Genomic DNA, 25,434 nt, shown 5'->3' with positions numbered 1-25,434 from the left:
AGTTTGCTAGACCTCTTGGGTTTTGGGCCTCCCCCAGGGGTGAACTTCCTCTTCAAGGAGATCCCACACTTCTGGAAAAGGCTCTTGTTCTCTGCGACAGCCTTATCCGTGTCTTCCTTCACCAACTTCTAAGGAAACAGGTCTTTTCCCCAGATGCTAGAGTCGATGAAACGTTTCTGCTCATGGCGTCTGGTAGCTCTGGCAAGTACCTGCTCTCTACAGGCTCTACGGGCCTTAAAGAAAGCATAAAGGTCCTTCATAAGGTGGCGAGATGAGTCTTCGCCAACAAGGAAAAGACTGGGGCATCTGTAAAATTCACAATCATCATTTCCATGAAGCACTGCAGAGACTTTGACACTGACAACCTTTCTCTGGCCTACAGCTCAGCCTTAAGAAGGTATTTGGGAATCCTGGGCAGCTTCTCATTAAACTGGCGGCCGGGTGCATCCTTATCCAGTTTACTCTCAGCAAAAGTAAACTGGACCATTTTGTCCGGAGCCACAAAGGTGGCCAACCTCTTTCGGAAGGCACCAAGCTGTGTATTGATACACCCTGCCGTTTTCGTCTCTTTTACTGCCAGGTGTTAGGCCCTTGTGTGTTCCAGGAGGATCGTTTCCTTAGGGAGGTTATCATCCCTCAACGGAACCCCCTCACCTAGCCTCACGTAGCAAAAGGGGTAGGCATCAGTGTCAGGGTAAAAGTTCAGATCCTCCTCCGGTCTGGAACCCAGCCCTTCGCCAATGTGGAGGATGCCCTCGGAGAGCACGGCGTGCCAGGCATAACTCCAAGGATTTTGCTGCGTGCAATAAGGTAGCTGGGAGGGCAAGACCTTATCCCTAGTCGGCTCCTATTGCTTCTATAAGGCCTGGATCTCTTCACGTGAGGCCTTGAACATCATCACCTGGTATTGCTGATTCCCCTCCCTGAATGCTTTCATGTTGGCCATAAGTACCGGATCCATTGTAGTACCCGAGGTACTCGGGAACTGAGGGGCTCCATTAGCCCAGCAGGAGATAGTGGGGGGAAAGAGGCACGAATAGCTCCCGTCACGGAAGAGGTAATTGTCACCGTAGACAGGGAGGCCGTTGTCGTAGTGGGGGCTAAAGCGGTAGACACCACTGAATCCTTGATGATCCCCAAATTTGCATCATCCACCTCCAGCAGTTAGAGAGTCATCCACCTAAGGGAGGGGTTCTTCATCAGACTCCACTGTGGAAAGGAGAGCCGATTCCTTACCCGGGGAGAGAAAGGAGACTGTAGACATCCTCTCGAAGTCTAGGCTTATTGCGCCCAACGCTTTGTCGGCCTGTAGCTGGACTGTTGGGAGGGGTTTGGGCTTAAAGTGGCCCAAAACTGAATCAGGTGCCGCCTTGGGGAAGAGGATATCCTTCCAGTCGTTAGAGGGGAGGTAAAGGGCCTCCTGATCCAAATTCTTCTTGAACCCTCTTACCCAGGTGCAAAGGGACCGCTGGAAGAACACGCGGTCGTCATCGGAGGTATCCTTCGAGACTCATGTGAAGTCAAGTAGGTCCTTACAAACACTGCAATCCTGATGGTCCCAGTAGGAGACTGGACTATTCATCCTCCGACACTTCACATGTGTGCAGCAAGTATCGTGACTGCAAGGCTGCCTCACGGTCCTGGCACAAATCTGCACTCTACAGTGCATCTCTGTCATAGGCACTGCCTGTAAGGAGAAAAATTTTTAAATGAGTACTGGATCCTCTAATAGTCACCAAAAGCTGAAAGAAATGGGTTATTAACATTCCATGCTGACAATTGAGGGAATAGTAATCCCCAAATTGTGTGTAAATGCAGTTGGTGAGAAAGGAGGAGATAAAGTACGAAATGTCCATTCCCCTATTGAATGACGTTAGATTGGAATAAATAGCCTCCTTAGAGTCAGTTGCCATAGGCCCAAAGAGGGGGGGTGGTTGCTCATGGAAAGAACCGTCGCTCCTATATCTCCGCAGAGAAATGGCCAATTAGAAGGCAACGGTACGGTAAACCTAATAATTTAAGCAACCGACGCATCAATTAATGAGCAAGAGTCTATAGCAACCCGAGGGCTATAATTACAGGTTGATAACCTCAATTAGGGTAGACCCGGGAGTGGGAACTAGCCTATAGAGTTATCACCCATCTATTTAATCCAGACCCTCAGAGGGGAATGAGCAAATTGATGAAAAACCAATAACCATATGTAGTGGTTATTCCATGGCGGGGCCAAGAAGACCTTTCGTAAAAGGAGTTCCCAGGCCCAGCATACATAAAGAAGCCTCAAGAGTTGAAGGAGTAAGGCCTTTATGTTTATCTGTAGTTGAATTCATATACAGTCAGTAGAGAACCCACCTTAGGTTAGGTAAGGCAGTCTCAGATAAAGAGGACAGAAAAGCATGTGCCCTATAGGTACCGGCTTTGCCGGAAGTACCGGCAGCGCCAGGGGGTTAACGGCATTGCTGCCAGCGTCCTATGTGCCTTAAGGCACTGGTACATACATTCACTCCCATAGACTAGTACTAGCCCCTCCACCAGTAACGGCAATGCCGTCAGGGGCAATGGTGCCTAGTGGTGGCGGAGATAACGGGCAAGGGTTTCCGCAGAAATCACCTTGCCAAAGGTGAAGGCAGTGTCGCCAGTGGGGGCACTGCCGTAAGTAGCGACGTATCGCTGGTACAGGTACTATAGCAGAGTATAGTGTGTCGATAGGTGGCGGCAAAGCCGCTAGTTACCAGCACTGCAGTCAGTCTAACAGCTTACCCCCTCAGGGAGAAGCATGCTGGCGGCTATGGAGGGTCAGATCCAGATGGAACCAACCCCCACGAACAACAAATGTAAATACGCAGCAGCATAATGATAAAATTCATGCAGTGTCAGTCCCGGAAAGGCTAGGGTATAAAAGAGAGGTGAAGACATGGTATAAATTCATGCAATGTCAGTCCCGGAAAGGCTAGGATATAAAAGAGGGGTGACGACATGGTATTAATTCATGCAATGTCTCTCCCGGAAAGGCTAGGATATAAAAGAGAGGTGACGACATGGTGTAGCTACACCCACGCACCATTTGAGCATTCCCTAAACAATCCCCAGAACAGAGGCGACGGCAAAGATGTCAGGCTGAGAAAGAAATCTGGGTTCAATCCGAGGGTTATCCCAACAAGAGAGAGTCTCTAGACAGAGACACACTAGGCCGCCACACCCTGAATCCCAGGAAAGGTTAGAAAGACTCTAAAACAAATGCCATGCCGTCAGAGACAGCGAAGCCAGAATAAAATAAATATAGGATGCCGCAGGTCAATCGAGAAATCTCAGAGGCTAGGAGGTAATGGCAGTGTAGGTAAGTTGACGCACCTACAACTTGAGATCACCCTTCGCAAAGGGGAGCTCCAATGGACTGCGCAATAGCAGCCCAGGTAAGTCGGCGCACCAACAAGTTGAGATCACCCTTCGCAAAGGGGAGCTCCAATTGACTGCAGTCCTTGCATGGGAGATCACAAACGAATGCAACATGGCGGACCAATGAATTTGCCGACAAGGGCTAGGCTAAGCCTAACAGGTTGAAAAAACTGAGGAATCGAAAGCAGGCGGGCATAGAGGCTCAGTAATCTAGTATAACCGAGGTAAAAAAACCCTCTTAAGATTAAATGGCCTCTGCCAACGAGTTCAGTAAGAAATACCTGATCGCCATCGGCGAGCCCGTCTCCAACTAAAACTTTACTACTCTCTAAGCTAGACTAGCCGGGATACTAGTAAAATAAGACTAAGTGAACACGAACTAAGAGGGTGGTCGAGTAAGCGACATCGCGCCCAATGGCTATCTGGACTCGGAGCGCATGGCTCTTTCATCGCTTAAAAAAAAAGATAAAAACCACTCCCTGAGGGGATCTAAGACAGCGAAAGCTAATTCAAACTGTAAAAGAAGAGGATACTCAACTTAACGATGAAGAGGAAACCATCATGCGTGGAATTACTCCAAAAAAAGCTGAATTAAGCAGACTCGAAAAAACTACTTGCAATGTAGGACGCTGCGAAGAAAGATATGACGTCATCAGTGACGAACAGCACCATAAGGGGAGAGGATATGTAACGGCTCCTTACCTATCCTTCTTCCTAGATTCCTAGACTGGGTTAAGTCTGCTAGGGGTGCAGATATCTATGGTTATCTACGGATACATCCCTGATTATACACAAAATCTTAGGATAGTTGTTCTGCGTGTTAGAATCCCGTGATACCTGACGGTAATTCTCTTGTAATATCACTCGCAGAAATATTATACAGTAGGAAGCTGCCGGAAGGACCTTCCATCATGACGACATGGCTTGAGCCCAAAAAGGATTTTTTAATGAAATTTATTCCTCCAATACTAACCTGGTGGTTATTTTATTTCCCACCCTCCTCCCAATGTCAATGATGACAAGATACTGTGGTATGTACAGATCTATAACAATTTTGGTTATCTGAAGTGATGGTTATAAATGCATGTGGTTAATGTTCCTCCTTAGGCAGACTCTGCCAGGAGGACTTTGTGTCACAGAGAAATAGTTGTGGAGAGGAAAAATATATAAATATTTTCATCATAAGTCTCCAGCTTTGATGATTATAGGATGATGACTACCAGGTAAGTATTGAAATGATAAATATTATTATTAAAGTTGAGGGAAATTTTGTAAAACCATGTAAGGATTTTATTGCAATTATTTTTTTTTTCTTTTATGCAAAGGTTTTATGAACTGGGATGAATTTATTCTAGATTTGATTAAGAGTGTGTTTTAGCTGCATAATTAATGGGTTATAATTGTCCATGCAGAATTGATTTTGATAAAATTCTGTAATGAATTTGAATCCTCTGAGGCCCCAATTCACTGTGGGAGAAATTTGTTTTTGCTGCAGTAATGTCTTTTATGATTAAATTTGCAGAATAGATTTGAATATTTTTGAGGCATTTTATTTACTGAAACCAACCATGTTCCATGGACATTTTCCAAGAACAATTAATTGAATTTTTAGATTTTCATGATTATTTTGATCCATTTGCTAATCTCTCACATGCATATGGGTGTGCCCTGTAGTTAACTCTTCATTTCCCTGTATATTTCAAGAGATTCTTTGTTCCCCTAATTATTCCCCAGTTGTGCTACAGAGTAATTGTGATATCTAAATATGACAAATTCGTAGATAATTTGTATTTTTCCTAACTATACAAATCTTAGCTATTTAATAGGGGTATTACTTTCGGCGCAGCTGAAATGACGAGCCATTAAAATTTAACGAGGGTTTACTACCCACACCGCTAGTTAGCGGGGGTAGGGGAGGGTAGCTTGCTAACCCCCCCCCCCCCTGCCCCCCCTCACACACACACCTGTGCTTGAGCTCACTTTGCTTGGAGGTAGGACTTCAAGGGGGATAGGGCTGGCGGGCAAGTTTGATTAAATAGCTAAGGTTTGTATAGTTAGGAAAAATACAAATTATCTACGAATTTGTCATTTGTTCCGTAACTGGAATACAAACCACGCTATTTAATAGGGGTGACTCGCCTATTAAGAAGGGTGGACGTCCCTGCCAGTCTGGCTTTTTCGCTCTGTCCGGGGGCTCGTTATTTGAGTGTGTAAGCACCCAAGAAATAAGGAGTCCCTGCACCTCGCTAGAACCTTGCTACGCAAGGACTGCGGCCTACGCAAGCTGTGTGTGAAGGTATGAAGAAGTGTGACTCGTCCTAGGAAGTTGTCCTGAAGTTCTTTAGATGGAAACTTGTAGCCTAGGACTTTCCCAATACCACCTCGTCAGGGTATGGGGACGTAACAGTATTAGTCTTAATACTAGGAACACAAGGAAGCATGGTTTACCCGCAGTGGTTTGAGGTCAGCTATGCAGAGAATCCAGGATGCTGCTTTCCCCACGAGAGGGTAGGATGAAGAAAAGAATAACAGCCAGTCAAATCTTTTCATTCACGCAGACTAAAACTGGGTAACAGTGCCCTCAACCTTCTGCTACTTGTCCAATAAGGAGCTTGAGGTTTTAAACCAGCTGTTGTGCAGCCACCACCGGACCGATAGAGATCGTATCGAGTTCCTGTGGGTTACGTCTTGGCAGGAGAAAGGTTGTGAAAGTCACCTGGAGCATTCACATCCTTTCTTGTAAAACCTGCATCACAGAGTAATCTGCTAAGAAGGACCAGGGTCATAGTTATGCCCCTGACACTGTGAGTCGTCATGTCGAGATGATGTTTCGTCGATCCTCCTCTAGTCTCTCTCGGTGTTGACAAGAGGAGGGACCCGGGCAGGCTGTTGCCGTTTTCTTTAGGTAAAGTCTCATACCTCACCCTGAGGTACAGTAACGGATGATCTGGATCGACCGTTACCTAGTTGAGACTTGTGCAGGATCCGTCACCTCTGGAGACTGTGTCTGGTGACATTCTCAGGGATGAAACTGACCCTTGTCTTTTGCCCTTCTCAATAATGGACGATGTCGAAAGAGAGACCATGAAGTTCCTTAACTCGTATGGTTGCTGTCCGAGTGTGTAGGAACATTGTGTTCTTAAATCAGGAGGAAATTTGTTGCCTGGTGAAGTGGAACACAAAGAGGTCCCTTTAGGGATCGGAGATTGAACTATGTTTTGAGAGGAAGGTCTCAATTCCGAATGGGGAAAGGCAAGTAGTAAGTCCGTATGAGTTAGGAAAAGTCTATCGATGGAAGGGTGTCCCTTTCTTTCAGTATGAAGGCGAAGGATCAAGGTTGAGTGATCATCTTTACCTATCGAAACTGAATAGGGGATCTTTTCCTCTTGCATATACTTGAGGATTCCACTATTGCTGGAATCGAGGTATCGAGAGAAGATACACTTTCCCATGACGCCCACCCCACAAGACATGATTCTACCTGGTAGACTGATGCTGAGGAACTCCTCAGGTATCTAGACAACCTCTTCGCAAAGAGGTATTGGGTAGTCTTCAGGCGTACACTCATAGCAAAGCTATAGCTTGTGGTAGGTTTCGAAGTGGGTTGTCTGATATGCGGAGAGGGTTCTCTTGGAGGCTCTATCAGAAGCTGCAAAAGGTTTTGAGACCTTTCTGCATAATGCCATAGCGGAGCTAGGTGAGTCCTTGATAGGTTGACCGATGTTCTAGCCTTGTTGAGTGCCCTTCTCTAGATAAAACAGGGACGAGACGTAAACGTCATTGTTGTACCCACCGTTGTTGCCAGAGAGCCTTGGGTTCTAGGGCTGGTGAGCAACGGTAGCCTGAGGTTCAGGGGCATTGTGAACAGACCCCTTAGTTGGAGGACCTCGTAAAGTCGGGACTTTGTCGGCTACATGGCGATCCAAAGTCCATTCGGTATACCTATCTGAGGTGCTGTGCACAGATTGTCGGCGAGCCTGTTCTTCCAGTCTGGAATGAAACGGGCTGAAAGTGGTGCTGAAAGTGGTACTGAACGGGCTTTGGCCCATCTTAGTGTTTATACTATTAGATGGGAAGATTCTACAAGCCAGATCCTATTTGCTTGTCGATGTGAGTCTCTATGTGGTGTGCGGTGTGTCGTCCATCACATCACTGAATGGTCTGTTAGGAACCGATGAGGCTGTTGAAGGACCGGAAAGTTGGCCTTCATCTCTTGAGAGATCTAAGTGAAGGTACCTTCGGGCTCTGTCCAGAGGGCTGAGGTCGTGTGGTGCAGCACTATGGTCCCTCCTTTCTTCTTTTTCCGACTCCAGTCTCCTGGAATGGAAGTTGTTCTCGTTTCGAGGAGGTTTTTGTGGAGATTGGTGTTTAGAATCATTCCCAGATACACCAGTCTCCTGGGTGGGAAGTAGGGAAGATTCCGTAGGTTTACACTGATCACTGGATCTTGGTAAAAAGACTTCAGAAATTCCAGTGTTAATGCAAGGTTGCCACTGAGTCTGCTAAGGTCAGTCAGTTGTCCCGAGAGAGCGGAGACGGAAGCCAATCCTGTGAGACCAGTATGGGTGTAAAGGAAAGACCGAAGCACAGTGCCTTGAACTGGTGTTTCTTGTTTGTCTAGACTGAATTTTCCAACCTTCCTAGATGGATGGTTTGAACCTGGGAGTAAGTGTCCTTAAGGTCCAGTGTGCAAATGAAGACCTGAAGTCTTAACCCTCGATCGAACTCCACCATGGAGTGGGCATCGACCCAAAGGGACAGGAGCGATATCCAGTGTAAGGATTCTCCTCTGAGAGAGAATTTGTTTAGAAGGAAGACCATGCTTAGCCTTACCACGTGCCCTGATGGGATTGATGCTATTCCTTAGAATAGAATTAATCTGGCGAATGTTAATCACTGGTTAACCGTTGTGTATCGTGGATACTGTGCAGTTGGAGAGTGCTCGCAAGTAGTTCCCTGTTGGCAAACCGTTGATGAGGGTTGTCGAACGTTTATCGATCCCTTTTAGCGTGATGGCAAACGGCTAGTAGCAAGAAGTATGGTGTATAACTTCTGATCTAGAAACTACAGGAAGCGGTTGACTAGTAAGTTCGAGTCACGAACTGCTGGCAAATAACAGATGACCATGAATCGGTGGTCTGTGCACCGATGGTGAATTCGAGAACAGCCAGCTGATTATAATCCCCCCTGTTTGGTCAGAGATGAGCAAGCTGAAGATGGGCTGGTCAGAGATCAGCGAGCTGAGTTCAATGATCGAAGAAGGATGAGCTGCCCATCTGTGATCTAGTGATCAGCAACCTGATGACTGGTTATTGACTAGCAATCGATGATTGGAAATGCTAGCAATTGGAGATCGTTATTCATTGGCGGGACTAGAGGTCACAGATCAGCATTGAGCTAGCAATTGGCGATCTGGTGATCGGCGACCTAGCGATCAGTAAACTGTGACTAGCCATCAGCAAACAGTGATCTAGAGATCAGTCTGTTGATGCTTTCCTGTTTACTGCCGCTGGTCTGTTAAGGAAAAAAGAAACTTTAGAAGAGACAGGGACCAAGGATTCCCTGATTTGATTCCCTTGTAGGAGGGAATCCTTGGAATATTGAATCCTCTGCGGAGCCTTATTCCTCTTTTCCCGGTGGCAATGTTTATGTGCTTGCGGGGAGGAATGGGGAAATGGTGACCTGTCCAAAAAGTTTTACTCCTTTTTACTGACAATTGCACGAGTGTGTAGGTGAGTCTGGAGCGATGGCACACAGGATGCTGCTGGTGCTTAATATCTGCCTGGAGAGCAGGCAAGCGCTGGTTCTTAGACAAGAGCTGGTGCATTGGATCTGCGAGTCTTGACTCTTTGGCAAGAGCTGGCGTATGAATCCGAGGACCGTAACTGCGCAGGAGGGCGCAGGAAAGTGAGGAAGATTGCTGGCACGCCGTAAGGCACTGTGTAGTTTGTGCATTCTCCCTAGAATGCACCGAAGCGTGTGACTGGTTGCGCAAGAGTGGGAGCATTGGCGCGTGCGTGAGAGTACTACGTGGAAATTGTTGGCGCGTGCGTGCGGAAGACCATCGGGCACCCACACGTTGAAGACCGTTGGAGCGCACGGAAGGCTGTGTGCTTGCACTCAAGATTATTGGAGCACGCACATGCGAAGGCCGTCGGAGCGCGCCCGCACGTAAGGCCGTCGGTGCGCTTGCACGGTAGACTATTGGCGCACGTGCAGGATACCATCGGCGGCCGTGCGCAGAAGAAAGTCAGCACGCACACGCGCAATACTGTTGGTGCGCGTGCGGGAGACCCCAGGTACTGGCGCGGGGGAGAAAGTAGGCCGTGCGCGCGGAACTGTTGCCGCGCGCACGTGCCAGACTATGAAGCGCGCGCAAGAGCATTGCCGCTTGCGCGCGTGAAAAATCATCGGCGCGCGAGCGTGAGACCATCGGCACCCGCGAGCGGGAGACCATCGGCACAATCGTCGGCGCGTACAAGACTGTTGGCACGCGCGCGCGTACAAGATTGTAGGCGTGGGCACGCGCGGAGACTATCGGTGTGTGCGCGCGGAAGACTATCGGCGCGCTCGTGGAAGACTATTGGCGCGCGCGCGGGAGACCATCGGTACCCGCGCGCGGGAAACATCGTCGACGCTTGCGCGCGCAAGAAGATCATCGGCGCTTGCGCGCGTATGAAGATCGTCAGCGCTTGCGCGGGTAAGAAGATCGGCGAGCGCGCACGCGCGAAGGTAGTTGTGCGCACGCGGGAAACCATCGGTACCCGCACGCGGAAGATCGTCGGCACTTGCACGCGTAAGAAGATCTTCGGCGCTTGCGCCCGTAAGAAGATCGGCGAGCGCTTGAGCGAGCGCGAAGCACACGTGCGCGAAGGTAGCGGTGCGCACGCGGGAAACCATCGGTACTCGCGCGCGGAAGATCGTCGGCGCTTGCACGCTTAAGAAGATCGTCGTTTGGAGGGTCAGCTGCAGGACGATCAGGAACTGGGATGTGCCCTTTAAAAAAGGGCTGTCATCCCCCGATGAGGACCGTAAGCAGGTCTGCTTTAGAGTCCAGGACCGAAGTCCTTCGTTGCATGCGCTGTTAGATCGGTAGGTCAGCTGGCAGGATGATCAGGAACTGGGATGTGCCTTTTGGAAGGGCCAGCATCCACCGATGGGAACGTAAATGGTTCGTGTTAGAATCCAGGACCGAAGTCCAAAGGACTACGTTGCAGCACAAGGTTGCGCTGATAGATCGGTAGGACACTGGAAGGTCTGCTTGATCCCCCGAGGAGGTGTCTCTATGATAGGCCTCTTCAGCGAACGAGAGAGGTGACTACTTCGTAGAAGAGTCTTGAAGACACTCGTGATGACGCCCCTTAGGGCCGTTGGATCAGCAAGCTGACCTTATCAGTAGCGATCCTCCGGAGAGGAGTCTCTATGAGTGGCCTCTCTCGCGAACAAGAGAGGTGACACTTCGTAGAAGAGACCTGAAGACACTCGTGATGACGCCCCTTAGGGCCGGTGGACCAGCAAGCTGACCTTAGCAGTAGCGATCCTCCGAAGAGGAGTCTCTATGAGTGGCCTCTCTCGCGAACGAGAGAGGTGAACACTTCGTAGAAGAGACTTGCCAAGACTGTGCTCCACTCCTGAAGGAAGAGAAACTCAGCAAGGGGGGAGAGAAGTCTGGCCGAAGGGCAGCAACCGATGAATTTATTAAGGTATGGGATGTTCTCCCTCTGAAGGGAGAAAACAACCTCACACCTGAGAAGAAACCTCCCTCGGAAAGGAAGTTCTCCAACCCCTGGAGGCGAACCTCCTTTAGCATTCTAAGATGATCTGAAGTGCTGGCATATTGTCACGGGAGTACTTCTAAGAGAAGGGATGACGCCCATGACGACGTCCTCTGAGGGACGGCAGTGACAGCAGATTCCCCAGGCATGAACAGGACAGCTCTGCTTCGTTGGCACTCTTTAGTCGAACGAAGAAAAGCTGCATAGTTAACTGGGAAAATAAAATAAAATAATTATTTAACAGAAATTCCCTAGGGAGGAACTCCGAAGAGGAACCCCGAGGGAATAACATAATATAAGAATTAAGTATGCGCCCTTCCTTCCCCAGATGACATCCACGGGAGAAGGGGGGAGCGGAGTAACTGTAATAAAAACAGCATTATAACAGAATTATAATTATCTAAATCATCTAAGAATATTCACTAATAGTGAGAACCACTGACCCCCCGAAGGGAAGTGTTCCCCACGGAGAAAGCTGAAAAGTTAAAATACAATTAGATTTCACTAAAAATAATTGAGACAAACAAACGGAATAGCAACCTAACCCGCACACGGGAAAGGAGCTTCCGTAATAGTACGTTGTTGTAGTAAAGGTGAACGACCTCGAGTAGAGAGAGACCGTAGTCAATCTTTAAAGGCCACATTCCCTTCGCTCAGAATCCAAGTTTCCCGTAGGAAAAGAGGAAAAGGCGAAGATAATAGTTGAATGAAGAGGGTCCAGGCGATGATGATTTCCCTGCGGCGGCCGAGTTAACGGATATATGCCAACGGGAAGACCGATGGACCAGAGAGGGAGAGGCCGTTCCCCACGAAGTGGAACTGTGCTGGCCTTGCTACTACGCAAGTGTCGTTGTCGTATATCACACACACAGCACAAACACTGAAAAGAAAACTTACTACATTTCCATACACATATATATACATGAACATTAAGAATGTTTATATATATATTTACAAGTATAAGAAAAAGTAAGTAAAAAAGACAAAAATTAATGGCAGTCAAAAATAGGCGAGGAGAGATAGAGAGGAAACAACCGTTCTCGCTCCGAGCTAAAAGTAAAGTGAGCTCAAGCACAGGTGTGTGTGTGAGTGGGGGGGGGGGGGGTAGAAAGCTACCTTCCCCTACCCCCGCTAACTAGCGGTGTGGGTAGTAAACCCTCGTTAAATTTTAATGGCTCGTCATTTCAGCTGCGCCGAAAGTAATACCCCTATTAAATAACGTGGTTTGTATTCCAGTTACCGAACAAACCATGAGTTTAATCATTAGTCATAGCATTTCTAATTCTAAATTCTTGGTCAATATTTCCTTGTTATCAGCATTCATTTAAAATACATATTCAATTTGAGGGTATGACTCAGTATGAAATGCTGTTTTGATGTAATATGAAACTTTTTCTTGTCTTCCTATAAAGTGCTAGTACACCTCGTCTGAATCCCCCACGAAAACCTGCAAGACCTTATGCTTCAGTGCGTGCACGGATACGAATCCGAGGTGGTAGACCAGTTGTCGGGGGCTTTGCAAATGTAGGTGCAGTATTTGGTGAAGCAAAGGTTGAAGAACTTCATCCACAGATTCTAAAAATGGCACGGAAATCAGGACAGCTAAACCTTTCAAATAGAGGGATGGTTGAAGGTATTGGTATTGTTTGCTATTGAAATGTTGTAATATCCTGTTGTACAAAAAAGAAATTACATTGTTGTGTACTGTATATTGTACAGTATTTCAGATTAGTTGCTACCATTTGGATATTTATTACAATTACAAGTGAATTACAATAACAAAGTTAGGCTACCAGATTGAGCTTTTGACATTGAATAAGGAAAGAAGATTTTACTTCAAGTAATAAAGAAAATGATCGTGATTCATGCAAGCTTCACATGATGTTGGTTTTACAGATACAACATCGATTTTTTTCAGTAATTGGATGGTTTTGGGCCTATTTTAATCCTGGAAAAATTATTGAAACATTGAAATATCTTAGTAATTTTTTCTTAATATTGTCAATCTGTGACTTTAGGTTACTTGATGGGTAGCATTACCATTGTGTGAGGCCCATCCCATGAATTAACATTTAGAATAATTTAATCTAAAAGTGAGCCCTCGCTACTTCGCGGTTCGACCATCGCGGATTCACGACTTCGCGGACTTTTTTCATAAACCCTTTTACCCCCAGGCTATTTGGTAAATACGGCATCCGATTTCATCAGCAAACCACTATTTTGGGGGAAAACATCATTTTATTCTAGATAATTGCTACTCTTTAAATTGTTAATTGTACATTAAGAAAACGTGTACTTTTGTTTTTAAATTTCGGGTGTATTTTAAAAATCAAGTATTGTTGACTTCTTTTTGTTTTACTTTTGGCTGTGATCAGATCAGCTGACGTCTAGCTGCCGGTCTCAAGAATATGCACGTACGAAGTATTGTTTATACTGTACCATTTCTTAGCTTATTCAAACCATCTATACAGTTGATATTATTTAAGCACCAATGTGTTATAACCTATCATATTTTTTTTTGTTTATTACATTTAAAACAATTCTCTCTCTCTCTCTCTCTCTCTCTCTCTCTCTCTCTCTCTCTCTCTCTCTCTCTCTCTCTCTCTCTCTCTCTCTCTGTGGGCTACTTTTCACTACCTCTCATTCCTTACCTCTATCTCACTAACAAATGAAATCTTTGTTGCTTCACAAAGTTTCATTTATATTGAAAATCAATCATGATTCAATTTTCCTTACTTTCTCCAATCTCGCATTATGTCACAACGAACGTTATAGCGGTAACTTAATTGTTCGACAACTTTAAAAATCGGCCTAGTAGCCTACTTGCTTCTTCTCTTACTTTTTTTTTTAGATGGTTTCATAATTGAGGGGGGTACAAGTTGACTTATAACTGAAGTTAGGAAAAGTATTTTGGATATAGAATGGAGAATCATCTTTAGTAACAGTGTAGAATTATCGTAGATTATCATTCGGTCATTAGCGGCAGTTATTGTTGATTAAACGCCAAAAAAAAAGAAAAAAAATTGTTTTCCTGCTTTGCTGCGTATGTAGGATTTTATATAGATACGGTAAATAATATTTGTAATAAGATATTTACTAAAAACTTTTAATATCATTATTTATCACTTTGATCATGTGCGTTTAATGCCTTCGTTTGTTTATTACGATCGAGAATGGAGCGTACAGTAAACGAATGGAAGGTTTCCGTTTCAGGCGGTGTCCTAAAGAAAAACATTATATAAATGGCATTCATTTAATTTATTTGGAAGTCCTAAGAAAAATTAAGTAGAACATTGGTAATAACAAAATAAACATAATCAATAATTGGTAAGATTGCTGTCGATGCAAAAACTAACCTATACACAGATGTGTAAATGCGTCTGTTTCTTCATTATGATCAGAGATAAACGTAAACAAAATTTTGGTTGTCATTTTTTATCGTGCTTTTTGGCGTGTTTAGGAAACGCATGATATAAAATCGCCTTTAATATTTGTGCCTGTTTTAGTTTAGTGTACTGTAGTACATGCATTAAGTGTTCTGTACATTAAAGGGTAGTTTGTTAACAGTACTATGTAAAGGGAAGGTTTTAAAAGTCTGAATATACATGTTAAATAAATAGGTAAATATGGTGTCCCTACTTCGCGGATTTTCAGCTATCGCGGCCGGGTTTGGAACCTATCTACCGCAATAAATGAGGGTTCACTGTAACATAATCATTCATCAGTTTCAAATACCAGGAGATCCTTGGGTTAAGACGGGTATTTGTTCCTGTGCTGCGTCCGAAGTCGATTTTCATCGTAAATTGGATTTATATACATAACATACTGTATGTACATATGTACATATTGTAAATGTATAAACGGCTTTTGACGTCGGAAAAATCTATTTTTGGGTGATATAGCCATGTCGTCCTGATGGAAGGTCCTTCCGGCAGCTTCCTACTGTATAATATTTCTGCGAGTGATATTATGAGAGAATTACCGTCAGGTATCACCGGGTTCTAACCCCCGGAACGACTATCCTGAGATCGTGTATAATCAGGGACGTATCTGTAGATAACCATAGATATCTGCTCCCCTAACTGACTTAACCCAGCCTAGGAATCTAGGGAGAAGGATAGGTGAGGAGCCGTAACATATCCTCTCCCCTCATGGTGCTGTTCATCACTGATGACGCCATTCCACATAGCAGTGTAACTACTGTAAAAAGAGGCATCCTACGAAGCATCGGGGAGGGACAACGTAACGGGTGGGCCATCAGGACGACATGGCTATCTCGCCCAAAAATAGATTTTTCCTACGTCAAAATCCGTTTTTTGGGCTCAAGCCATGTCGTCCTGATGGAAGTGTACCAGAGAATTACCCATGACTCGGTAGAAATCCGGAGAGAGAGAGGTCCCAATACCGAAATGCACTTACAGGATTACTCCGTCAATGCATAGGTATCACTCTCAACTATATATCCTAGAACAGTTCGGAGGTAGTATTGACAAGTATGATGGTCCGACAAGGAGGCAATAAGGACCAAAGGACCGGCCTCCGCAATTGGAAAATCACCTGAGTTTAGTGTCGGGGAACACTAAGGAACCCGAAACTGAAGTAGGCATCGTAGGTAAGGCGAATGGAACCAATACTGCCAGGAGAAATCCAATTATGTCCAGGAAGGATGATAATGAGGAGGCACACTAAACTTATTGCCGCTAAGGTAATTATAAGCATAATAATAGGGCATAAGATAAAAGGCATGTAACAGACTTTTATTCACAAGAATCAGTGCAAAGGTTAACGAGCAATCATCATTAACAGCATATGGAAAATTTTTCAACAAAGTAAATACATCCCGTCCATACCCAGACGTAAGGTAACATTTTTGGGCTCAGGCCATGTCGTCCTGATGGAAGGTTCCTATAAGTAGTTTCCTAGGGTATATTTGACTACAGTGATATTCCCAGAGAATTTACCTTTAGGTCTCCAGAATTCTAACTCCTGGCGCGAATATCCTTAGAATTTCTCTTAAGGATATCGCATAAATCAGGGGATGTACAGTTTATCTTGATACGACACATAGCAATCTTCACCCCGAATAGCGTTTTCGCTTCTAGGGGGAAAGTGGCAAAATTTTGAAGGGGAGCCGGTATCAAGGTTACCCTTCCACCGTTACTAATTGAGTATCCAGATGGCGCTGTACGTCACTGTCATGTTTATTCCTATAAGTGTAGCGCTACAGCTTGGGGATTTTCCCTGTTTCTCTTTCGTGTACGCTCTACTTTTTGGATTTATCATGCAATCTCCAGCCTCTTCTGCCTTTGGAAAGTTGATTCTCACCCGCCACTAGGCTACTAGCCTAGTGGCTTTAGTATACTTTCATACATGTTCCCCGGTTACCCTCGTGTGTCGTTCTATCAATTCAGGCAGAGATAGATATCTCCTAGAATTATTACATAAACCGATACTTGTCTCCAAAGGAGATTTAAGGGTAATCCCTCCTTCCCTCTGAGCGTAGCTTTAGGCTACAACCCTATTTGGTCTTGCCTTGAGTAGACACTCAGACCTGACTAGGCTAGGGTGTTCTGTCTCTTCCCTTGGCCGGCAGATGCCAGGCTTTGGGTTTCGGTCAGAACCTCGGAGTATATGGTCTTGTGCCGGTGACCGGCTGGCAGGGTAAATAGTCATTCCCCTGCCGGATTAGGCTGCCGGCATAGGAGGCTAGACCTCCTTAGGCCGCACTTGAAGTGGTTGTATGATGCCGCCACCTTCTCCCTGCGGTCTAGTAGACTAGTCCTGTGCTCCCAGACCCTAGGCTGAAGAATAGACATTCTTCTGCCGCTTAGGATGGAGCCGGCACTGGAACTCTGTTTCTCCCTTGTTGAGAGGAGGCGGCAAGTTCGCCATCGGCCCCTTAACTGTATTGGCAAACCCTAGGCTGGAGAATAGATATTCTCCTGTCAGCTATGATGGCGCTGATACTGAAACAGAGTTTCTTAGGGGTGTGGTAGGACCGGCAACCCTGCTGGTTCCTTCCACACCTCATACAGGACCCTTTCTCCCCCCCTCCCTGTCCTTTAGTGATGGCCTAACCATCGCAACCCTTTGGCCGTCGTCCTATAATCTCACCGCTTGCCGGGAGGTTGTGGGGCCGACCGGGGCTCCTACATGCAGTGGCTCAGTCGCTCAGCCTTCCATTATGGACGCAAGGCTCCGGGAAAGCTGTGCCAGCTGGGCCGGCTGCCGGCAAGAGACCCCTATACTGTAGAGTGTTCTTCAGTCCTCTCTTGGACTGCCATCCACATACCAGTGGCCGGCAGAGACCGGCAATGGTTTGTGTTTGGGTGGAAGCCTGAATGATACATTCTCCCCTTCCATTTGAACCCTCATTCTGGAGGAAGGCAGTAAGACTGAACACTTACACCCTTATTTACTGTTAATATACTGTACATTCAATAAGTTACCCTTCACTCCTTGCTTTCTCTCTCTCTCTCTATCGGCTAGTGCCGCCGGGTACTAACCTAGCCGGCAGGTGCCGGCCAGGTTGATGCTGCTGGCCACTACAAGTGCTGGCAAGGCGCCGGCTGGACTGGTGCACTGACACTACCCCAGCCGGTACCTTGCCGGCTTGACTGTGCCGCCAGGTGCTAGCCTAGCCGGCAACATGCCGACTAAAACTACAGTATATGCTTATACAGTAGCCAGTATATTTGCAGTATAGATCATACTGCAGACAGAAAACTATAGTATATATTATACAGTAGTTATTTTCCAACATACCCCTGTGTATCCATGCACAGTCTATTGTTGAGACAAATTATATATAGAAAAAAAAAAAATTTCTTTCCACATACAGATAGATGATCAGTTACAATTTACCCTCATTATTAAAACCTTTCGAAAACCTGTGTTCAGTTGCACTTATCTATCCTTACAGGTTAGAAATTTTCCATTGGGTTTCCTGAATAGGAAAATTCTAGGTTTTAATTTTGGGGGAGATCGCAGCAATTGGCCGGACAGAAAACACAAGTATGTGTCTTTCCTAATTCTTTTCTAGCTTATCTATCCTAAGCTATATGCAATAAATATGCAAAAATATTAATAATAATATTTATATAGTTTATCAGGTGAGATAAACTACCGCATACTCATTTAGTTTTCCTCTCTTTACAGGAGGACCATCCCAAGTGCTAGAGAGTCTTTTGCAACGTTAGGAGCAAGGAATTCTGTGGCCATGTAGAGTGCAGAGCTCACTCTCTTTGCTCCATCTCCAAGGGATCTCTAAAGTACTGGGACCCCCAGGACTGCAATGTGTGCAAGGCCTTGGTTACTGAGGCTTTTGATGACCCCAAGACAGCGGAATCAAGGGATGCAGCACGGAGTAAGCTGCGCAGATGGGTTCGTAGCTTTCAGAAGAATGCCACGGGGCCTTACCTTCCGAATGAACGGATGCGTGCCTGTCTGTTCCCAATGCGTCTGTGGATGCTGTTATACCCCAGCCTCATCCTGAGATCCCTTGCGTCCAGATATCCGTAAATACGGATGTCTCTGACGCAATGAAGGACATCCACCTAGATGAAAGGATGTTGGAGGTGTCCGAGGACACCAAAAAACACCTTCTAGCGGGAGGTCTAGAAGAGGAGTCTACCCTGGCTCCCGAGACTGAAGAGGACGACGTCGAATCGAAGTCCGTTTCATCGGTTCCGGCCCCAGAACCTGTGCCCTCTACGTCTTCTGCTCCTCCATCGGATGGCATGGAAAAAGCTTTGGCTAGTCTCATGTCTATGGTGGAAAGTCTTCGTAATCAGAACGAAGAAAGGGACGTTGAATTGAAGAGAATTGATCTCGCCGCATCCCGTGGGTCTCAGAGGAGACTCAATGTGAAAGATCTTCCTCCTTGCTCTGACGTGAACCCTTAGAGGCATGCGGAATACATGCCTATCACCAATGGGAAGATATTCATTTCAGAGAAGCTGGGGGCTGTCCTCATAGAGGATGTTGACTTTTGGCCCAGCTTTAAGTCTTACCCAGACTGCTTCGTCCGCTTGAAGGCGGAACCTGTTTCCAAGGAGGAGAGAGAACCAAAAGAGGTCATAGTGCTTGACCATGAAAAAGCTCAGGCTCTGTTGGCAAGTAGCCTGAAAGAAAAGGGCTTCACTTATTCGAAAGTGCCAGCCCTTTGCAAGACACACCCTTTTTTTTTTGCTCCTGCTAAGCTAGCGTTTCCCTTTACGGCAAAAGGATTTAAGGCAGTCATGAAGGCGGTGGACGCAGGCAAGCCTTGCCCTTCTGTCCCTAGCCCTGCCCTTCTGTCCCTAGCCCTGCCTACGGACGGGAACGACTGGAAGGAAATCCACCTTACCTTCTCAGTTGGGAAGCTGGAGGCGGATATTGCTGGACGTCAGTTCAGTGAAAACCTCCCTAAGTTGTCTGAGTTCTCTTGCAAAGGGAGCAAGAGATAAAGGAGAGACTTGCCGCATCCTTATCCCTCCAGATTACCTTGGAGGCAATGGCAAGTGACAACAGATCCCCAGATATGTACATGGTCGTCGTCAAATCACATTTGACTACACTGGTCAAGGACCTATATGGCTTTGTGAAAGCCAGACGGGCATGTAGGGAGTTCATGTTTGCTTCGGCTGCAGTGAAACCCGAACCCAGGAAGCTGATAACCTCTAATATCTGGGGAAAAGACCTCTTCCCAAGTGAAGTGGTCAAGAAAGTAGTGGACAAGACCTCCACGGAGAATAGGAATCTTCTCCAGAAGTGGGGCATTTCGGCGAAGAGGAAGTCTTTCCCCGGATGAGGGTCCCCAACCAAAGAGAAAGACAAAGAAACTTAGGTTACCCTCTCGCCCTGTCAGACAACAGGAACAGCAACAACTTCCCGCAGTTCCCATGACCATGGTGCCTCAGATGGTGGCACAACCCCAGCCAACTTATCAGATGGTGCCTCAGCAGCTGGTTGCCCAGTCACCAGCATTTCAACCTGCGTATGAGAGGCAGACCACTACCTTTCCTCCTAAAGGTAGAGGGTCAAAAAGGGGCTCCTCTAGATACCCTCCAAGAGGAAGAGGGGGTAAGGGAGGACGCGGTCAAGGAGGCAAGTCCTCCGGTCAGTCGAAACAATGAGATGCTTCCGGTAGGAGGAAGACTCCAACAATTTCAGGATCGCTGGACCTTCAATCCTTGGGCCCACAGCCTAATCAAGAACGGACTAGGTTGGAGCTGGAGGACAGCTCCACCATCATTTCCTCAATTCTTCCAGCACTCCACCCCCGTTCTGGAAGAATACACCCGAGAACTTTTGAGCAAACGGGTGATGAGGGCAAAGTCCATCAAGTTCCAAGGAAGGCTGTTTTGTGTTCCCAAGAAGGACTCAGACAAACTCAGAGTCATTCTGGACTTGTCGCCACTCAACAAGTTCATAGAAAACAACAAGTTCAGGATGTTAACCCTTCAACACATAAGGACCCTGATGCCAAAAAGGGCTTACACAGTCTTGATAGACATGGCAGATGCCTATTGGAATATTCCAATCAATCGCCCACTCTCCTCCTACCTAGGATTCAGTCTACAGAAGAAGAAATACGTCTTCAGAGCCATGCCCTTCGGACTAAACATAGCCCCAAGGATTTTTACAAAGCTTGCAGACGCAGTCGTTCAACAACTACGCCTAAAAGGTGTCCAGATAGTAGCCTTCTGGACGACTGGCTGGTGTGGGCAGTATCCGAGAAGGAGTGCACGCAAGCATCCAAGAAAGTGATCCAATTCCTGGAACATCTGGGATTCAAGATCAACGTCAAGAAGTCTCGCTTATCTCCAGCTCAGGAGTTTCAATGGCTAGGAATTCATTGGAACTTAAAGTCACACCGTCTCTCCATTCCCCCAGGGAAGAGGGGAGAGATAGCGGGATCTGTCAAGAGACTACTGAAATCCGACAGGATATCAAGACGCCAACAGGAGAGAGTACTGGGTTCTCTTCAGTTTGCAGCAGTGACAAACCTGGTGCTAAGAGCACAACTGAAAGATGCATCAGGAGTCTGGAGAAGATACGCATCAAACGCTCGAGGAGATCTAAGAAGACCAATACCGACTCGACTACGATCATTTCTCAAGCCATGGTCGAAGGCTAAGAACCTGAAAAGGTCTGTGCCCTTGCAACCACCTCTACCTTCAGTCATCATCTATACAGAGGCATCAAAGGAAGGTTGGGGAGGTCACTCTCACCAATGGAAAGTCCAAGGGATTTGGTCTTCCCTATTCAAGACCTTCCACATCAACGTTTTGGAAGCCATGGCAGTCTTTCTCACATTGAAGAAACGGTCTCCTCGACATTCAGCCCATATAAGACTGATCTTAGACAGCGAGGTGATAGTGAGATGTTTGAATTGTCAAGGTTCGAGATCACCCCAAATCAACCAAGTGATGTTGGCCATCTTCCGCTTAGTGGAAAAGAAGAGATGGCATTTATCAGCAGTTCACCTTCAAGGGTTCCGCAATGTGACGGCGGACGCTCTATCCAGGCTTACGCCCATAGACGCAGGATCATTCTTCTTCATCTTACGTTAAGTACCAGAACTGCAGATCTACCTCTTCGCGACGAGCGACAACAAGAAACTACTTCCGTACGTGGCCCCATACAAGGACCCTCTAGCGGAAGCGGTGGACGCCATGTCCCTCGACTGGAACAAATGTAACTGGATTTACCTGTTCCCTCCAACCAACCTCTTACTGAAGGTCCTCAACAAGCTGAGATCCTTTCAGGGAACGGCAGCTCTAGTTGCTCCCAAGTGGCCAAAGAGCAATTGGTTCTCTCTGGTATTGGAACTGAAGCTGAGACTGGTCCCTCTGCCAGACCCAGTATTGACTCAACAAGTACAGAAGTCGACTGTCTTCGCTTCATCACAGAAAAACCCAAAACCTTTATCTCATGATTTTTTCTCCTTAGCAGTAAAAAAAAGGTTTGGGATCTCGAGAGACAGTATAGACTTCTTAGAAGAATATAAGTCTAAGTCTACTAGAGGACAATATGAGTCATCTTGGAAGAAGTGGGTTGCTTTCGTCAAGGCAAAAGGACCAAAAGAAATCTCAACAGACTTCTGTTTATCCTTCTTTATTCACCTTCATAAACAAGGTTTAGCAGCCAACACGATAATGACGTGTAAATCAGCCTTGACTAGACCTCTGCCATAGGCCTTCCAAGTAGACTTGTCAAACGAAATCTTTAACAAGATCCCTAAGGCCTGCGCTAGGCTTAGGCCTGCAGCCCCTCCGAAGCCCATTTCATGGTCCTTGGATAAGGTCCTACCCTTTGCTTCAATAGTGAACAATGAGGATTGCTCTCTGAAAAACTTAACCCAGAAAGTTATATTCTTGTTTGTTCTAGCCTCGGGGGCCAGAGTTAGTAAAATAATGGCCCATTCCAGAGATGAGGGCCATATTCAGTTCACAGAAGTAGGAGAAATGAATCTCTTTCCTGACCCAACATTTCTCGCCAAGAACGAGCTACCTACCAAACGGTGAGGTCCCTGGAGAATCTGCCCTCTGAAGGAAGATCTCTCGCTGTGTCCAGTGGAGAGTGTAAAGGTTTATCTTCGTAGAACTTCAGACTTCAGGGGAGGACAGCTCTTTAAAGGAGAAACCTCGGGGTCAAATCTATCCCTAAGACAACTAAGGGCGAAGATCACCTATTCCATTCGCAGAGCGGAACCTGACAGTACACCCGCAGGTCATGATCCAAGAAAAATTGCTTCGTCATTAAACTTCTTCCAATTCATGAACTTTGAGAGTCTTCGCTCATATACTGGATGGAAGTCATCCAGGGTGTTCTTTAAACACTACGCGAAGCAAGTGCAAGAGTTGAAACGATTTGTGGTGGTGTCAGGTAGTGTCCTAAAACCTGTCGTTTAGTGCTGCGAGGAACAGTGAATTGATTGGGACTGTCAAATTATGGGTGAAGGTGTTGACACTTCACAGTGCAATACTTTAAGATAAGTGTCACCAAGGTGGCACTATGGACTGTTCCAGTTATTAAAGGTGAAAGAAACATAGAGACAACAAAACACCAGAATTCAACAGGTATAAGTACAGAAGAATTGTCATTGACTTTTATCTTTCTTCGTGGCCAAGTGGTTTAGTCATTGTCTATACAAGCTTACCGGACCAGGGTTCGATTCCCGGCCGGTCACAAGCTCTTGTCTTTGTGTGATTTCGCCTGGGACTCTGATCCCGAGGTCGTTAGGAGAATCCAGACATTAATGTATTAAAAATATATATGGCTTATTTGGATATATATATACTGTACGGTATATATATATATATATATATATATATATATATATATATATATATATATATATATATATATATATATATATATATATATATATATATATGTATATATCCCCCGTCGCGTGGGTCACCAAGGGGCGTGTTGTTCAGTGGGTGACCAGGCTGACAATGATAAGCATGCTACTGGAACAGCAAGAAAACACCTTCAATTGAGAAACAAAATCAGTATTGGAACCTGGAATGTTAGGAAACTCAAAGAAAAAGGCAAATTAAACACTGTTTGCAATGAAATGAATAACTATGGCATCCAAATTCTTGGATTAGCTGAAACTAACTGGAACGGACTCGGTAGCTTCAGAACAGATGGAAATCATCTTGTCATCTTTTCTGGTAAAGAAGATGGATACATCCATGGAGTTGCTGTAATCCTAGGAAAAGAAGCATCTATAGCTCTAATTGGCTACAGCCCAATCAGCGACCGAATTCTAAAACTAAGAATCCAAGCAAAACCACACAACATTACTATTGTTCAGTGCTATGCCCCAACTAGCACAGCGAATGATGACGAAATAAATAGCTTCTCTGACAGCCTCCAAGAAACTATAGACTTCATACCAAATCGTGATTTGCAGGTAATTATGGGAGATATGAATGCCAAAGTAGGCAAGAACTCAACACCTAACAAAACTTGTGACCGCTTTGGACTAGGAAAGCAAAACGAATGTGGAGAGAGACTCATAGAATATTGTAGTGCCAACAACATGCTGATTACAAACACAATGTTTGAACACCATCCTCGCCATCTCTACACTTGGACGTCTCCAGACATGAAAACCCGCAACCAAATTGACTATATCATCTTGAACCAAAAATGGAAAAGTTGTGTAAAAAATGTTAAAACTAGACATGGAGCAGACTGTAATAGCGACCACCAACTCCTGGCTGCCGAGATCAAACTACAACTTAAGAAATTGACACTACCACCTCAACCAATTCGCTTTGACTACAAAACCCTTGATAACAATTATTCTGTCAAAATTTCAAATAGCTTTGAGGCTCTTTTACAATGTGAAAACGAAAAAGCCCCAAACGAGCTGTGGAACGAAGGAAAGGACATCTTTCTAAAAGTTGCAGAAGAAACCATTACCAAGAAAACCAACAAAAGGAATCAATGGATATCGAAAGAAACGATAAAAGAAGTTGAGCTTAGAAGGCAACTCTAAACAAAAGGGATCAATGATCCTGTTGAGGAAACAATTTACAGACAACAGAACTCCAAAATTCAACGGATGATGCGGAAAGACAAGGAAAAGTTCATACAAGAACAATGCCAAAGGATTGAAGTAAATTCCATTAACAACTCTACCAAAGAAATGTACAATGGTGTGAGAAACCTCACCAAGAAATTCAAACCATCTGTTGACACCATCAAAAATGAAGATGACCTAATCCTTTGTGACAGAGAGGAAGTCAAAGACAGATGGAAAGAATACTGCACAAATCTCTACAAAAGAAATGAATCCATTGTAACACCAGTCCCATACGGGCAAGTGTCTTCAGAACCAGAACCACCTTCTCTGATTGATGAGATTAGAGAAGCTATTAAAGAACTCAAACTTGGAAAGAGTCCAGGAAACGATCAGGTCACAGCCGAAATGATAAAGAATGGAGGTGAGAACGTCGAGATATTCTATCACAGGCTCTGCATTAAAATCTGGATCGAAAACAAATGGCCAGACGATTGGGGGAGTCAGTCTTTGTCCCCATCCCTAAGAAAGGTGACACCCTCAAATGCAGCAATAATAGGAAAATCTCCCTCATTAGTCACAGTAGCAAAATTCTTTTGAAAATCATGGCTAAGAGAATGGCAAACAAACTGAACGAAGAAATCGCTGACGAACAAGCAGGATTCCGTCCTGGGAAAGGCACCAGAGACCAAATCATGAATCTCAAGATGATCCTTAAAAAAAAACAGAGAACGAGGA

General features: G+C 45.6%; 1 protein-coding gene across 5 annotated transcripts in view; it reads left to right on the top strand.

The window, feature by feature from the left end:
* The window catches only part of LOC137651648 (leucine-rich repeat-containing protein 40-like), a 475,618-nt gene that overhangs the window by 224,515 nt on the left and 225,669 nt on the right, over positions 1-25,434 (top strand). For all 5 annotated transcript variants that reach the window (XM_068384869.1, XM_068384890.1, XM_068384879.1 and 2 more), the window contains one exon: positions 12,584-12,804. In XM_068384869.1, the coding sequence (XP_068240970.1) occupies positions 12,584-12,804 (221 nt within the window). The remainder of the gene's footprint in view (positions 1-12,583; positions 12,805-25,434) is intronic.

This window comes from Palaemon carinicauda, chromosome 1 (assembly GCF_036898095.1).
Source record: "Palaemon carinicauda isolate YSFRI2023 chromosome 1, ASM3689809v2, whole genome shotgun sequence".
Taxonomy (NCBI): domain Eukaryota; kingdom Metazoa; phylum Arthropoda; class Malacostraca; order Decapoda; family Palaemonidae; genus Palaemon; species Palaemon carinicauda.
The sequence above is the reverse complement of the archived record's forward strand: the minus strand, read 5'-3'. Positions and strand labels throughout refer to the sequence as shown.